At 38.8% G+C, this 17,900-nt stretch overlaps 1 protein-coding gene across 1 annotated transcript in view; it reads right to left on the bottom strand.

Annotated features, from left to right (window-relative positions):
• Positions 1-2,060: 2,060 nt before the first annotated feature.
• SFMBT2 (Scm like with four mbt domains 2) overlaps positions 2,061-17,900 on the bottom strand; it is a 248,989-nt gene continuing 233,149 nt past the window's right edge. Inside the window, exons 16-20 of the mRNA XM_036759565.1 lie at positions 16,595-16,770; positions 11,541-11,707; positions 10,917-11,177; positions 9,650-9,778; positions 2,061-4,126 (exon numbers count right to left, since the gene is read on the bottom strand). Of these exons, the coding sequence (XP_036615460.1) occupies positions 3,986-4,126; positions 9,650-9,778; positions 10,917-11,177; positions 11,541-11,707; positions 16,595-16,770 (874 nt within the window). The 3' untranslated portion in view covers positions 2,061-3,985. The remainder of the gene's footprint in view (positions 4,127-9,649; positions 9,779-10,916; positions 11,178-11,540; positions 11,708-16,594; positions 16,771-17,900) is intronic.

Genomic DNA, 17,900 nt, shown 5'->3' with positions numbered 1-17,900 from the left:
GAAAAATTGCACATTCCTAGTATGAGAACATCTTACATCAACATTGTTGCCACTTTTCCAGAATTTTCATTTGCTTCTGAATTATTATTGCACCAAACAGAAAATGAGACTATCTATATTTCTCCAAAGATTTCTTCTTTGGAAACTACGGGTGTCTCGCTTTATCTTGTCCCTTCAAATATTTGCAGCTTCTAATAATTTTGCAAAAAATGGAAACAATCGAGTCTCATGACGTTGGTCAAAAAGTGACTCTGATGATCCAAATCACAGCAGAGGGGTTTTTAACACTGTTTTTTTTTTTCCATTTTCAGTTATATGGACACAAACATAAACTGTTCTTTTTAAAAAGTATGAAAGCCCCTAGGGCTTCCAAAATGTGGCAGCTTAAGAAAAAACGCCTTAGAATAGGGTGTTTGCAACAAGATACGAAGGCAAGACTGGGTGTTCTGCCTGACTTAACCCTCACAGCTCTAAGAGGAAGATTAGGAAATTCTACTCAATCTTTGAAGGGCAGAAAATGATTCATTTCCTAAAGCTAAGTATTAGCCTGCACCACAGGCTTGGATCATTATAAACTCACTGAGGAGCAACTGAGAATTAAAATTTTCTAGTGTAGTCAGGGGGTGGGGTGGGGGAGGGGTGACAGTGAAAAAGAAGCAGGAAATTTTAAACTTTTTGTCTACGTGAAGTTTTGCTAACTCATATCATGTTTTAAATATACTATGGGAGCTTATTCTGTAAAAGAACATCATTGAATTCTCTTGTAAAGAATCTTTTATCATGACAATATCATTCCCATTATTTATCTTTTTTTAAAAATTACATCTCCCTTAATTTTCCTTTGTTCAGCTATAGTCCACACCTATAGTAAAGAAACATATATATATATGTGTGTGTATATACATATACACACCATATGTGTGTGTTTGTGCACGTGCGCATTTATGTATTGGATACATAACTGAATCCTGCTGGTGGGGTACAGCAACATAGTCTATGACTTCTTGTTTGTTTACCAAACTGCATAGAAGTCTTTGTATGGAAGAGGAAGGAAATTAAGTCAGGTTTTAAGGATAGCAAGTTATGCAATGTACATAGGACCAAAGTATTTGGGAGAACCTGGTCTCAAAAGTATGGTGTGGAGGAACTAAGTTAAAGCACTCTTTGGAGAGCAGTTGAATAAAAAGAGACTTGTACCTATTAGCTTGAGAGGGGCAAAAAAAAAAAGACTATGGTTAGAAGTTTGGGAGAGGGCCAGGATGGTGATGATGGTGGACTCAGAGTTTTACTATCCTTTTAATTAGCAGTGGTAGAGAGGAAAAATGTAACTGGTCTTCAGAAACTTTTATCAATTTAGTAGAAATGGGGAAAAACCATATCTAAAGATATATTTGTGTAGATGATGGTTTTTTTGGGTAGAGTCATGGTAGATGTGTTAGAATTTGGGGAAATTAAAGTGTACACACTGAATTCAAGAATCAAAAGTTCTGGAAGATGTTAGCAACTTCACTGAGATGGGGGTGGGGGTGGGGAGGTCAGTGCTATACAGTAGCATCACAAACAAAATGGAAAAAAGCTTCAAAAATCCCTCACTTATTGATTTAAACATTGTGGTCCTAAAATGAGTTGCTTTTCCCAAGGACTGTGAGGATGGTCACAATGGAAGACACTAATTAAACCGATCATGGGCTTGACTCTGAGACTGTGTCCATCTCCTCCTCTTATATACACAAAAAGGTTGAGTCAACGATATGCTCACCCCATTCTTTTCTTGTTGTCTGGCAGAGAGAATAAGGGGAGAAAGTAAGTCATAAGAATAAGGAAAATCAGTGGCATGTAGTGCCAAACCAAGGCTGAGCATCCAGTTAAAGACCAGCCTAGCTTTGATTCAATAACATACCTGCTGGTCAGGATGAGGTCTTGCCCTTCCCTCCCTAATCCCTTTCTACTTCCTGGAAAGGGCAAGAGAAGTTGATATCAATACTAAAAGTAAAATGTAGTGCAGTTGGCTCATTACTTCATATCAGTTTAAATGAAACAGACATGGCATGGTTAGAAAAGGCCGGGATTCTTGAAATCTCTCAGCAATGTTTAATTGCATGATACTGTATTTTGAGCCAAGGAGGCTGAGGACACAGGGCTAGGAAACCCAAAGAGAGATCAAAACTAGCTTGGAAAATTCAGTAAGACTACTACAAACCAATGATGCATCACAAGGCATTTTTCTAGCATTACGATGTCAACAAGCATTGTTCTACATGATGCTCCATCAGGGTTCTCTACACAAAAGTCCATTTGTTAAAGGTTTATAACATGGCTGTAAACACTAACTTTAGGCTGAGACAAACACATCTCAAAAGCAGAAGATATACATGTAATTTCTCACTTTTGTCTATGCCAGTCCCAAAATGCTGAATAAAGGCCAGCATTTCTAATCTGACTTACCAGAGAAAGTTTAACCAATGAACTATTCCCATGGCAGATACAGGAGCGAGCCCAGATCATAGTTACATACGTTGCCAGTGCTGAGACCAAATTTTGGGTGGGGAAAAGATCAAAATAGCTATTTTGGATAAGGCAGTAACTGAAGATGTGAAGTGAAGCCACTGTTGTGGAGCTCAGCTTTTGAATAATTTAGGACTTGTCGCTAATTTCAAATATTTTTCTAAAAATTCAGCGGATTAAAATCACAACAGGTTATAATAATTCTTTAAGAAACTTCCATGTCTTGATGAATGCTTGAGTTATTGATCGGATCTCATACACGATTCTTTTGGTCCGAGAGCACTCTTATCCTGGAGCCACACAAAGGTCTATAGAGGTGGTCTGCTTCTTTAATTCTTAATATTTGCAGAAAGTTCCAAGTGGTCGGGTTGGGGATGTGGATGGCGTTGTGGCTATAGCGTTACTGGGGGATGGGTTACGGGGGTCCAGTTTTGTCTACCCAGATAATGCCATTAAGAGAAAGGACAGCAAGTGAGTAGAGAGCAGAGGGCTTTCGGTTCACAGTAATCATCGTTACATCTGTCACTCACTGTGTTGAAGTGATCTGTGAAATCTGGGCTATTTAACTGAAACAAAGCCATTCCAAGCTGATAGGTAACACACTATGGAACTCCACCCCAAGGAATTTCAGGTTGTCTGTGACAGAAGTCTCAAATGACACCTTATCTGAAATGTTCCATTTCCTTATTTTGGGATGCTTAAGCAACTCCTTTCAATATGTTGTCCTGTAGTTCAACTTCCCTAGGAGAATTATAAGAACCCCTTTCCTGATCTGGTTACAGACAAATTAAAGGGGCCAAGCTTTATTTCATTAAGAGTTGTGAACACTATGCGTCTCTGCATACCTTTTCTAGATCCCCGCTCCCCTTTCCAGTGCTCACACTTTTAAGAGCGCTGACAAAACTAGAGGATTAGCTGGTCTTTTTCATAACCACATCCTGCTTTAATACATATTTATCAACACTCGTGTCATAAATGTGACCGAAATGTGTTGATCGCTAGGATCAAATTGCAAAAGTCACTTGAAGATGTGATCACACACATTTCAATATGAAAGAAGTATGGACAAATTTGCTCGAGGCTGACTTGTACCTTTTCTAATTGCCTGGTAGGTATCCCACATAACTACAGAAAAACACACTACTGACTCCTAACCTTTCTCTTGAACAGCGTAGGAAACCTCGGTCAGAAGGCGCTGTGGGTTTAGTGGGGAAAGGGGAGCAACGTTCCCTAAGCTTTTGCTATATCATGGGATGTCACATTAGGAAACAGCAAAGTATGCTCTCAGAAAGCGGTCGCTGTGGTATTTCAGTGTGCTTTAAAAACAGAGACATATTAAATAAATGCAGGGAGGGGTCAGAGATCAGTTGAGAAGTCTGGGTCTTTGTCACACTGAGATATTTCTTAGTGCTTCAATTTCAAATGTCTGCAGGCAGAAGAAAGCCTGTCCCCCATGCTAGCAAGATGGGAAGGGCTGAAGTTAGTTGGCATATTGTGCATAGAATGCAACTTTGACTCTTTCGATCTGATGGCAAAGCTTGATGGCAGGCCCCAGTTTCAGCTCCATGCACTCCTGCACTGTGGGGAGCGTCAACAGTAGGAGTGCTTGGCCGTCAATATCCTGGCAGAAGAAAACAAGGATTAGAATATGGGTTTAAATTATTTTGTATCATGGACTCCTTTGGCAGCCTGGTAAAAATCTATGCTTTTCTAAGAATGTTTTTAAATGCACAAAATATAATTAATTGCAAAGGAAACCAATTATACTGAAATAGTTCTTAGAAAAAAAAAGTTCCTGGACCTTAGGTTATGAACTCCTGGATTAGAGAGAGGAATGGTTAATTCACCTGGAGCAGTGTTGTGCAAGCTAGGTCCCTGGCCAGGTTAGAATGCTTCCTCCTTCAGAGAAGGTCTAGAGAGCTCTGGGGTACTCTGAATCCAATGGGAATTACATGAGAACTTAGCTTGAATTTTTACCTTTATTTATGGATACAGCCTAAAAAAAGTCTTATTTTAACCTATTCATCAGCTGTAATGTTCTTATTTCCATAGCATTTGTGTGCCTTGAAACAAAGAATACCCCCCAAGGAGGTGAATGGGAGAAAAGGTTTGTCATGGGAAGCTGTCATAGAAGATCTAAAATGGCACACATTTAGTTACTTCCATCTCCTGCAGATAGAACATAGCTTCTGGAGATGTGCCTGACACACACAAGGAAGGCCTAGCCGTTGCTGCTAGGGCTGGTGATGGCCCCAAGGCCTTGCTAAGGCCTGAGTTATCACCATGGAAAGTCAGTACTTTGGGTCTTAAAAGAATTTTTGTGTGTGTGTGTGTGTGTGGGGCGGGAAGTTACTAAGTATTTGATGAAGGAGGATTAATTTAACAGCTAGCTAGAAGCAAGGCAGACTAAAGGTGGGAGGAAGGTCCTTGGAAGAAGAGGTATGAAGGCACCAAAAGTCAGGGAAGGAGGGAAGAAGAGAGGGAGGGCTGCAACGGAAGGTAGGAAGATACCTGAGACACATCTCACCTACTCACAACTTTTGTTAGGGCCAGCCTAAAGTATGCATACAACCACACACACACCCTGATAAAGAGATATCTTCTTTAACTCTTTGACTGGATAAGCACTGATTCTGTTGTGAACAAATGCCAAAGTCTAGCATAAGTCATGCTATCAGCTTCCCTTCCCAAGACAGTTCTCTGGTGCAGATATGACTGTAGTCAAGACAGACTATGAAGATGACAAGCCAAGAAGTTGCTACAATTCATGGAAAAGACAATACAGATTTTCCCTTTAAATATAGAGGCCCTAAAATCTTTCAAACATGGTTTCTTCATAACCAAGTCTCAAAGAGATTTTTAGGTTGCTCCTCTGGAAATAAGAGGAAACCCGTGATCCAATTGTGATTAGAACTTCATAGCTTCTGAAATTTCCAAGCTTATCCCAGGGATGGGGCAATGTGATCTAAGCCAGGGGTGAGCCTGCGACCTTGAGGTCACAGGCTTCCCACCTCTGATCTAGCTAGAATCATGCAAGCGCAATTAACATGCAAGACATGGCTAATGTCCACCAATAAACAGTAAATTATTAGTTTATTTTGCCTGCGTGAAGACTTCTGTCCTCAAAGTAATGGTCTGCGAATTTAACTGACTGGTCCGAATCCTTAGTACAAAATGGTGTTTAAAACAAAGGTCTGTCAACTATCGGAACAAAAAACTAAAGGATCATTTTATCACTAGGTCTAGCTCAAAACTGCCATCTTTATGTGCTAATACACTATAAAAATGAAAATGGCTAGATTTATAAACAAACCAGAAGGTTGCAATGTTGTCTATTAATTTTTTTGATTGCTGACCAACACTAGGAATGACATATATCAAGAAGTCACTATCCTAACACTAAAGATGCAGGGTTGTCATAGATTGTTCAAACAACAAAGGACCTTAGGGAGTTATTGTGCTCTGGTTCATCAGTAAAATAAAGGGGCTGGTCTAGTCATCTCTAAGATTCAAATATGATTGCATTTGAGATTACAAATTACCAGCCCAAATACAAATCTGATAAGCTTAAACTCTTGGAAATTTCAACATCTTATTTACATTGTGTCTTATAATGCTTTTTTGTACTTGTAGTATCTAATTTTATTTTCATAACACGCCTATTAGTGCCTAGCAGACAGGTATAGTCATCTACAAAAGGTTATACAGTAATTCACAGCATCAACCTGTGTCACCTGACTTTAGATGCAAATATATGGTACCTGGGGTGGCTAATTTCTTCAGCGATGGCCCTCAAAGCAAGTACCATGAAAATTTTGTTATTATTTGTATAAAATCTGCAGAGCACTTCACAAATGTTATGTCCTTTTATCCTCACAACAGCCATTAGAAATAGATGCTATTATTATCTGCACTTTACAGATACAGGAAACTGAGGCAGACAGAGGTTCATTTACTGGTCATGGGTCACACACTTACTAAGTCCCTGAGGCAGGGTGTGAACTCGGATCTTCCAGACTCTAACTGCTGTGCCACCTGACCAGTTTATTATGTCTCCCGTGTGTCCATACTGTGTCTTTATTATGAGTCTATTCTGCCTGCTACCCTTAGGTGCCAAGAATGGAAAACTTAAAAATGATCTGACAGTTCCCTCATCCAAACACCCCTATTACTGTCAAAAGAAATCACCATCTTCTCCATCACCTAGGCTTGTAATCTTGGTGTCATCTTCAATTCCTCACTTCTCATTCATCCCACACATCTAATCCGTTGCTGAATGTGATCCTTTCTACCTGAATATATCTAATGTGTACATAATTATTTTTATCATTGGAATGCGACCTCCTTGAGGGCAGGGACCTCTTTGTATCCCCAGCAGTTATTAGCACAACTCTTGGCGCACTGTGCACACTTACTAAATGGCTTGTGGCTTGACCTAAACGAAATGCAATCTTGGATTCAGAAGGTGATTCGGTGCCTTGCAAGGGATCTGAACACCAGTTATTAGTATATAGTTGTGCAGAGGGTGTAGAAATTGCCCCCCTCCCTTTTTAAATATCAGATATTCAGCTAACTTTCCTGTCAAAAAAATCTTTCCTATTAAAATATATTGGAAAATGGACCTCCCAGGATTAAGCTACTTAGCTTTTCTGAAGGTTGGTATATAAATGTACGTATTTGGAGTACGATATGATACACATAACCATTCAGAACTAAAAAGAAAATATGTACTTCTTACAAATGCTTCTTTTTTGTTTATAACAATTCATTAGTTTATACTATCAAGAACGATAAATGAATATGACTCTCCTACTTTTTAAAACTATGATGTCTACCAGGGAATAAGGCCTAGGAAGATATCGTGTGTTATCATTTAAAATACCTGAGGGTCACCGGCTGGAAGCCTCAGTGCAATCAGGGTCTTAGTGTTTGGCCCAATAATTGTTTTTGCCTTAATGCTAGCTAATTAGTTAAAGTAAGGTAATTAAGGGTCTAATTGAACAAAAAAAGGGTCAAATTGTCCACTTACATTAAAAGCTCAGTAGGTAACAGCTTTCTACTATGGTAAGCAAAATGCTTAATATTAAATTTGATTCTAAATATGAATAAACATACCATCCCTTAAAGCTACTTTAACTGAAGCTGGAAGGAGCATGGGGGACCAGGAATCCATAGGACCTAATGAGTAATGGCCCTAAAAGTAGAATTGGGACAAAAAAAAAGACAATGTAGCAAAGTAGAAAGAACTCTGAATTTGGAATCAGAGAATCTGGATTTGAGCTTATGAATGATGGAGTTCCATAAGGTCTCTTAAGTCACGATCCTATGAACTCAGCTTTATGTGATTAGCCTAGTAAAGTTCAAAACTTTCTATTCTATTTTCATGCCCCAAATTTCACAAAGTACAATACACCTTTTTTTGTGTGTCTTGGATCCCTTTGACAGTCTGGCGAATGAGGCCTATGGACCCAATAATGTTTGTTTATTTTTTTAATTCATAATTTAAGGAAATACTACATTTCAATTAGAGGTTAATGATCAGTGAAAATAAAAATGTAATTTTTTTCACCAAGTTCATGGATCTCCTTGAAATGCAGCTATGAACACCAACTTAAGAGCCCTTGATTTGGAAACTCGGGTTTTTATAACAGGCGGACACTAAATACTTCTACCGGCATAGAATGCTCCAGGCAGAAGAAGTAAGAAAACACAGTCAACAAAAAGCTTATGTCAGAGCCTATGTGATTTAGGGTTTGTTGGTATATGGACTCTTCTCCATTTTAACAGTAAACCAAGTATGGCGGGCTCAATTTTGTTTAAAGCATGCATCAGGGTTATCAATATTGAAACAAGTACCATCTACACTACTTTCCCCTATTTCCACCCTATCGGACTTAAAGAAGGAGAAACATTTACTATTCAGGCAGAACACGACTGAGAAAACTGCAAACTGAAGGGCTGCTTTACAGATCGGTGAAGGGCTGGGAACTAGTAACTCTGTACTGATTTACAAACCGTAGAAAACTGTGTGCAGCAACTAAGACAAAAATAAGAAATGGATGCTTTAATATCCAGCTGCTAAATCAAATAGATTAAAATAACTCATTTTGTTCAAAACTGAAAATTTGAGGGGAAGGGGAAGAAAACACACAACATTCTTCCCTCCTTAAAACAAATAAATAAAAATTGTCCCCACTATGGGCCAGAAGGAATAGGTTAATAAATTTCATATTCTTTGCATTCCTTAATTTTCCTAGCCTAATGGTAGGCCTCTGTATGAAACCATGGAACTTTTCCCACAGGTAGATAGAAGGATCCACAAACATTTTATGGTGTCCTTTGAGAAAAGACACTCACAAGTCTCTATGAAAAATTTGGAAGCTTTTCCCCCCTTTACTGTTTAAATGTCCATACTGACAAATTAGAGACATAATGGCCTTTTTCTGATTTACTTCTATAAGGACAATTAAAAATCTGCTTTTAAAAAATGAAAATTCAAGTAAAAATTACTTTTCATATTGGGGAAAAATTGTGAAAATAAAGATAATGTGCTGTATTGGGTATGCACTATAAAAGGAAACACTCATTTGCTTAAGGCGGTAATCACACAAAAAATGTGCCTTCAAGGAAAGCAAATCTCCTTATTTTCTTGCTGGGGGGTAACTAACAAAATCTTAATATCTTTTTTTAGGGACTAGATGGAAAATGCAACAAACAAAACAAATTAGGAGAAACATGGGTCTCAGTTTTTGCATCTATAAAAAGAGAAGGTACTTTCTAGCCCTAAACTTCTATGATTCTTCTGTTGAAATGCTGAGAAAATGCCCATCTTCAAAGACATTATTATAACTTTTTGGCAAGGTCCTCACACATACCTGACTCACACTTTCTATAATGATCTAAAAAACCACTAAAAGTTGCAGCAATACCACAATCCATGTTGGCAGGAGAAGGAAATAAAGATTCATGAAATAAATCTGAGTTGGACACAGGCCTCAGGAGTCACCTTGCCCAACTCACACCTGAGTATTAATTCCAAGTGCAACGTACCTGACAAATGGTCAAATAAGATTAAATTAAATTTTTAAAAAGTTTATTAAGAAGCTCCTGTGTTCAAGTAAGATGCAAAAAAAAGGTAGAGTACCTGTTCCTGAAATATTTTGGCCAAGGGAGCACAATCTGTCAGTTTAATAAACCTCACAACATCTGTCACCGTCCACTCTAATGGGTTACTCTCCAGAACAAGCTTTTCCTCCTCTTCGTGTTTTACTTCCTACAGGAATCCAAATGTGAAAAAGAGTGAAAGGAAATGATAAACATTGCGGCAAGATTCTTGATTAATTTTGAAAACCACTGAACCAAACCCTCTCAAATATAAGACACTGGTGGTATGCAAGATACCTTTGGAAGCTACATTAACTCTCTCCAGTCCCTAGAGCCAGAAAGTTTAATTTAGCAATTTATTAAGTAACACTATCAGTAACTAGGGTCAAGGTCATGCCTTTAGGGGTTGATATGGTTTCAGAGCATGACACACAGGAGCAAAAAAAGCATTACTTGCGGGCTATTTAATGTAGCACACATTAATAAAAAGGCAAGAAGCTTTAGCCCTGCTACATAAATAAGCCAATTCTGGCACAAAGAAGATCGATGATTTGCTAAAGTTGATGGTGGCAGAAGCCACGGGGCATGTGTTTGTTTTTGTGGACAACAACAAATAGTGATGTGTGCCCAGGCCTATTCAGTGCTTGTTCTGCAGTCTGATACTCCACTTCCCTGAAATATATCAAAGGGTGGTATGCCAAACCACTTAGAGATTTACCACTTGGCTATATGTAAAAAAACAGAACCCAAAATTCAGTGGTTACAAACAAAGATATCAAGACAGGGCCAGAAAAAATTCTGTCATCCCATATTCGAAAGGTGCTTGGGACATCTAACCCACTGCAGGCTGATGGGGTTCTCTTCCATTTTTAAAGCCTCAAAAGAAGGTCCTGTAACTCTTTCCCCTCACTTGTTCTGATGTTCAAGACCTCCAAACAGCATCCTGTTCTTTGGAAGGACTTCAGAGGTCATCTAATCAAGCCCGTACTTGAACAGGAATCGTCTCTGTGACATCCCTGCCAAGCAGCATCCTTCTGAAGACCCACTCCCTCAGAGGCAGACCAATTTACTTATGGACATCTCCAATCACTTTCACGTTTTCCTTTACATGGAAGTGAAACCTGCCTCTGCTCCTTCCAACTCCTGCTTCTAATTCTACCATACGGGCCTTGGTTGTGCATGTCAGTCCTTCAAATACCTGACGCCCGCTATCCTGTCCTCCCTCAGCCCCCTCTTCTCCAGGCCAAATATCAAATACTCTTCTGGAGAAGGTTTTTCTATGCCTCCGCTGGGGGCTATTACTTCACCTCTGGCCTCTCCTGTTTGACCTGGGTGCACTTCTCTCCTTCGGCACAGGAGAACGCCTGTGCTTTGCGGCTTCTCCTGGCCCTTTCCACAGGAGGAGGCCGATCTAATTCTGTGCTGCTCCGTAACGTGACGGCTCTGCGGGGACGGGCAGAGGGGACATCGGCTGAGGAAGTATCGGTCTGGTCATCCCGAAGCTCTGAGCTGGTTTCCTCACTCCCTGTGTCTTCTTCCATGGCATCTGGATCCTCTTCTTCACTTTCCTGACACAAAGAGAGAATTCATATCTAACATGGGATGGAAGACTAAAAAACCAAGCTTTCATCATAACTCCTCTTCTCATTCTCAGGGAGGCATCGTAAGTTTTTTAACCGTACCTCCAACAGGGACATTGCACGGGCTGGAAATACCAAGTATCCCTAATGTTCTAGTAATGTGTGCCTCCTCCATGATCTCTGGCTCATGTCATCACTGACTCTCTGTGCATAACAGACAACATCCTTTCTTCAATAAAGCAATCACACTTAGCAAATGCAGGCTTGTATCTGTACATAGCAGTTATAATCCGCTCAATCCCATTTATCAAACGTGGGCTGATAGGATTTTTTTTTTGGAGAGACACTCACCTCTGCTGATCCTGCTGCAAAGTCTACTGTGGAGGATCGCCTTTTTTTCTGCACAAAAATGGATTTCCGTCGTTTCCTCCGCCTTGCTGGCTTAGGGGGCCCAATGTCAGTATTGTTTTCTCCAATTGGAGGTTTGACAATTTTCCTTCTCTTTCCATAATAATAAGCTATTAGGAAAAGTAAAATCAAAAACTTAATGAACAAAAAGTTTCCATAAATAATTTATTTACTAACATGCCATTTGTTCTGCTTTCAATAGAGACTCCTGTCATTTTTGCTGGCTGTCCCCCAGGTTTGGAATGCTTTCCCTCCTCAACCCTGCCTACCAACTTCCCTGGCTTCCTTTAAATCTCAACTAAAACCCCATCATAAGAAATCATTCTTTTAAAAGACCTTAAAGGATATAGGACATATCTTTTCATTGATTTTGATCAGATGGTGGAAGGCTCAAAATTGTCATCAGTATCTAGACATGCTCAGTTCTTTATATTGTTTACTGTGACAGAAATCTCTGTCAAGTGGAGTGTTCTTACCACTGGTACCTAGGTCTCAGTTTTGGAGGACAGATATATAATGTGTCCCTAAAGGGACCTCCACTACATTTCCTAATCTGAGCAAGACAAAAATGTATTGATTTCAGTAACACTCACTAGCTAGGAGATTCTGGGTAAATCACTTACCTTTAGCTGCCTCAGTTTCCTTATCTGAAAAGATGGGAATAAAAATAGCACCTACCTCACAGGGTTAGTCAGGACAAAATAAGATAATATTGGTACAGCATGGTGCAAACTTTAAAGTGCTATAAAATATTAGCTATTATTATTAGAAACTCTGGCTTTCTTCCAACTCAACTACTCAATAGAATACAGAATTCAGTTCTCTGACATATTAAATAGTGAGGAGTAGTTATCAGTATAAATGCCAACATTCCAGGGAGAAATAGGTGTCTTAGATCAGCACTGATGAATAATGTATTCATTAGTATGAACTAAATTCATAATCAATTACTCAATTAAAATCACTACTGAGAATGAAGTACTTATGGTCATGATCAAGAGAGCTCATTAATTAATCAGAAGTTCATTTGTCCCACTATGTGGTTCTCATTTTATAAAAGAACAATGAAATGGAGCAAAGGAAGTTTTGTGGATGGGGGAGTCACAAGAGAAGAACCCAAGTCTTTCTCCAAATTTCAACTTCAGGTGCAATTATCTGCCCTTAATGATCTATACCTCTGTAAGCCCTGTTCTGTAAGATGATGAGGTAGGACTATATGATTTCTAATATTCTTTCTAACTTACATGATTCTTTAATAAGGTAGAATTTAATCCACACAGATGTCACTCAATGGCCAATATTCATCACTTAAGGAAGGAGATGAGACCAAATAATTTTAACCCCGATGATTCAGATGAGTAACGGTGGAAAATTTCATACGGATCATCTCTGTGCTTATAAGATTTTAAAGAAAGCATCATATAAATATGATTTATCATCATCTTTGGATCAGATTCTTAATAGAGGCAAAAATACCCCTCAAGAACCTGGAATTATTATAGAGCACTCTCTCTCTATTTCTCCTGGGACACAAGTTGCTGAGCATGCATAAACTATTGCTACATGAACAATACCTCATATTTATTTAGCTGAATGTACGAGATACAAATGAACAAGTATCTATTTATGTTGGGAAATTCCAAACTGGGCATGCAAAGTCTGTTAAAATCTGATTTTTGGAAGTAGGACTATAGAAATCAGGGTTGGTTTTACAGAACGAAGTAAGAAGTGTGGCATCTTTTAAAGCTTTTGAACTGGATTCAATGACTGTTGTACCTTATTGTTCAAAATTCCATCCAAAGATTGTTTTATCATCTTCCCTCTGGCTCTTTATAAATTCAATTCAGCCATCAGCAATATTCACTGTGAGCTGACCCAAGGGATGTTAAAAGATTTTGCAGCTTATAATGCCAGACCCAGAAAAATCTTTAGTTTCACTTTCAATAGTATTTAATTTTAATTGCAGCTGCCTGCTTTTTTCCCCCTAAGCCTGAGAGGAAAGAGTGGTTTGTTTTTCTTCTCAATACCAGAGGCCAAGTTTAGTGTTCAGTCACGTCCTGCTGTACTCACTAACGGTGGCTTCTGAGTGGACCACAATACCATGAGTACTAAAACCCTTTTACAACTCACTGTAATCTTACAGAGAGAGTCCAAGTTTTACAGACATTCAGTTCAATTCAAACATTTATTAAGCTTCCTCTATATACAAGCCATCATGTCAGGTTCTGAGAGGAATCTACTAAAGACAAATCAAATATGGCCCCTACTCTAGAACACATAATTTAATAGGGGAAAAAGACATGTAAACAATTATTACATGTATACAAATAACATAAGATATTATGTATGCGTATATATGTGTATTCAGACATAGCCATAATATTTTATACATTTATATACACATATGTGTATATACATGTATGTGTATATATACATATATCCACACACATACATACTCTGTGTATGTGTGCATGCACAAGTGCACATATGAGTTTGTGAATTGATGGGAATTCTGGCATTTGAGGAGGGACCAGCATCCCTTCTCAGCCCTGAGAGAAACTTAGGACTGCTGATCTTTGAAATGAAGGCAGATCTGAGTCATGCCTTGCAGTACTTAAAGGGATACACACAGTCTTCAGGAGACAACAAACAGAGAGGAAGGAAAGGGAGTAGAGAAAGCACTGAAGACCAGCAGCAGCAGGGAACAGTATCCACAGTCCTTAATGAGCTGAGCTGGAAAGATTTGCCAGCAGAGTGATAACGACTTAAAGGAGAAATTCAAAGGAAGGCTGAGCCGTGTCAGAAAAGGGAGAGATGGAGGTGGGACACAAGGCCCTGTAAGCATCTCAGAACAGAGGATTCAGGCTGCTGTTTGTATTGACTACTTCAAGGCCCAAGGGACATTCTTAACAAGTTCTGCTTTCTCCCCAACTTTCCCTCTCTGTGACTGTTCAGTAATATAATATACTCTGCTCACTCTGTTTACCTAAATGTTTCCTGAGTCCTGATATTACCTCAAACATAAAGATAGCAGGGATTAGCTAGAGATGCACAAAACTTTAAATTACAACAATTATTAAACCTCTATCTGATGGTTAGGTTTGCTGTTGTTGTTTTTCAAACTGGGGGCTCCGAGCTGTTGTGATTGCACTAATACATTTCAAGTGATACAAAAATCCATAAAACGGCAGAAAAAGAGACTGTGTGGACCAGAGAGACATCATATTGCCCCTAGGAGAAAAGTGAGCTAGAAGTTGTAATCAGTTTGGCTCATTAAACAATCAGCCTCTGATGTTAGAAAGGAAAGAGGGCCTGGTGGAAATAGGCAAGGCAAATGTGAGATATGTAAGAGTAGGTAAGGACATCTAGGTGATGCAGGGGATAGAATGCCAGGCTTGGAGTTAAAAAGATGTGAGTTCAAATATGGCACCCAACACGTAGTAGCTGTATGACCCTGGGCAAGTCACTTAACCCTGTTTGCCTCAGTTTCCCATCTGTAAAATGAGCTGGAGAAGGAAATGGCAAACCACTCCAGTATCTTTGCCAAGAAAATCCCAAAAAGGTCAGACACAAATGAACAGTAACAACAAAGGTAAAACAGGTGAGGCACAGTTGAGATTCTGCTCTGCCCCTTCTAGAAGACAGGAGGGAACAGAAATGAGAGTATGTTTTGCATCACCACTCAGTGGTGCTGTACAAATAAATATAACATAAAGCAGAATGTGAAAATGCCTAAAAGAGGTACAATGTGCTATGAGAATTCAGAGAGGAACAGTGGAAAGATTAACTGAAAAGGAGACATTTAGGTTAGTCCCAGAGGATTGAGAGACGACTCTCATGGGTCAGGGATGACGTGAATGATGGCACATAGGTAAGATGTTTAGGGATATGTGTGGGGAACTATAAGTGGCCCAATATAGATGGAATATACGTCATTCAAAGAAGAGTAGAAGAAAAGCTTAGAGATGCGTAGTAGATAGGAGTAGTGTTGTAGAAGGAGTAATACTGTATGGTGATCCTGCACAAAGTGATACTTAATACAATCGATAAAGATTGCTTTCCTTCATCTGCCAGGATGGACTGGCTGAGCTGGAAGCCAGTAGGACTTGGGTGGGGCCTAACCATCGCAGGTGGCAGTTTCAATTAGAAACCATATCTGATGCCCATCTAGTTTTATAAGCATCACTGACTCATGACATTTTCATGGTTCCCAGGCTCCTGGCCTTGTGACGGATCTCTCTTTGAACCAAGACAAGAGGCGGTCTTTGCAGGGGAACACCTGGCACTAGGTGGGCACATCCGTGCAAGTGTCCAGCCATTGTGGGTAGCATATTCCTCCACTTGAGCCACTGCTTCTGAAATGATCTACATTCCTCAAAGTATTTAGCCAAGTAGTTTATAAACTGGATCACCCTGACAAACATAATAAACACAACCACTACTACCACCACCACTCAGTATGTTAAACAAGTTTAATCCACACGCCAACAAAAGTACTCTTTTCCTCATTATATACATTGTTGTCTTTAAGAATTTTTTAAATCATTCAACCTCCTGATTTGGAACAACTTCCATCCTCTTGCCAATCATCCCTCTCACTTTCTATTCTATTTAATAGAACCCGCCTAAAAGGCAGTGTAGTTTAGTGGATAAAGAATTGGCCCCAGAGTCAGAAAGACTTAGGCTCAAGTTCTGACTTTCTTCTCTGTACCCAAAGCAGGTGCTAATTTTTCAATGATAGCGGGAAGTTCACCAAAATAATAAAATCACCACTTTGGTCTAAAGCCTCCTCCCAACTCGAAACATTAATATATGTTTAGAACAGATACTCCCACAGAATTATCTCACAGACATTCCTGTAAAACTTATTGGAAAATGACTAGACAAAAGAGGCATAATGGATTATGGAGTATGCAGGGGGGTTTTTTGAGAGGAAGAGGAAGGAGGGATGAGAGGGAGGGATATTGGCTTGCACTAGTTCCACAATTAGGACTTACTGTATTTGGTTTTGGTGTGGATGGAACAGTTTTCTGGGCAGATTTCAGTAACCAGAACAGGACTAAACAGATTTGGACAGCATTCCAGCTTGGCACAAACTCTCTTGCAGAAATCTGCTACTTGGTCAGACGTTCGTACAATCTTGACAACTGCCCTGTATGTTTTACCTCTGTACCTAGGAAAAGAGAACAAAAAAATTTTGAAAATGCAACTTTTATTCATAGGGACAGTTTCTAAATCGTGTTCCACAGATATCATAATATCACATTTTAAAATAATAAAGCAATTTGTAAAGTGGTTTATTTTATTTGGTTTCATATTTCTTAGTAAATTCAATTAAGTTCAACCACCATGTAAGCACCTATTAAGTACAAGGAACCTTCTACCTGGCCCCACCCAAATGTGAGTATGAGTCCCTGGAGAAATAAAGATAAAATCAGACATTTGCTTACATTTTATAATATAGTAGAAGTAATAACACATGCACAAAATAACCAAAATATACATTAGTCATTAAGTACAAAGGACTAGGGCAGTGCAAAATATTAGAAGAAATTTAGCAGGCGAAATCAATTCTAGCTGAGGGAATCAGGCAAAGTTATGTGGGAGAGATGTCCAACTGCATAAACTAGGCCTTGAAGGAAGGGAAGGGTTTCTACCAGCAGTGATGAATGGAAGCAGAGGGAATTTTATTTCAGAAAAAGGCATGATAAGGAAAGGATGTAAAATGAGTGAGTGGCAAACTTATCAACAAGTATTTTTATGCCACAAGAACAATGAATTTTGTTTATAAATGGTTGTGATATGAAGGAAATGTTAAAATAATCCACTACAATAAAATTTTCCATTAAGTATGTTCTCATTTGGTAATGTGCAGTTTAATACATGGTGCATAACTAATGAACATTAGTACCAAAAATAAATGTTATGGAATGAAACTTGAGCTTTTATCATCACATTTAATTTTGGAAAAATTAAGTACATAAGTAATTATGTTATAATTTTGAAAACTATGCAATTGAAGACAAAGAAATCTTATCTTGGCAAAAATTGCATATGTTCTTCTAGAAATTCAATTGATTTTTATTATTCAAAAATGGTATTTCTGCAAAAAAGTGACAGGGAGAACTACCTACAATGCAAGGTCACTTCTTTTTTAAAAGAAGAAAAACACAATGAAGAAATAAACCAAAGAAAAAGCCCAGAGCAAATCTCAAGTGTGAGGAATAACAAAGCAACGAGGGAGAACCAGCATCAGTTCTGAACAGACATATGGCCATAGCTAAGGTTTCTACTTTGGATCTC

Source organism: Trichosurus vulpecula, chromosome 5 (assembly GCF_011100635.1).
Source record: "Trichosurus vulpecula isolate mTriVul1 chromosome 5, mTriVul1.pri, whole genome shotgun sequence".
NCBI lineage: Eukaryota > Metazoa > Chordata > Mammalia > Diprotodontia > Phalangeridae > Trichosurus > Trichosurus vulpecula.
This window is presented reverse-complemented; position numbering and strand designations above follow the sequence as displayed.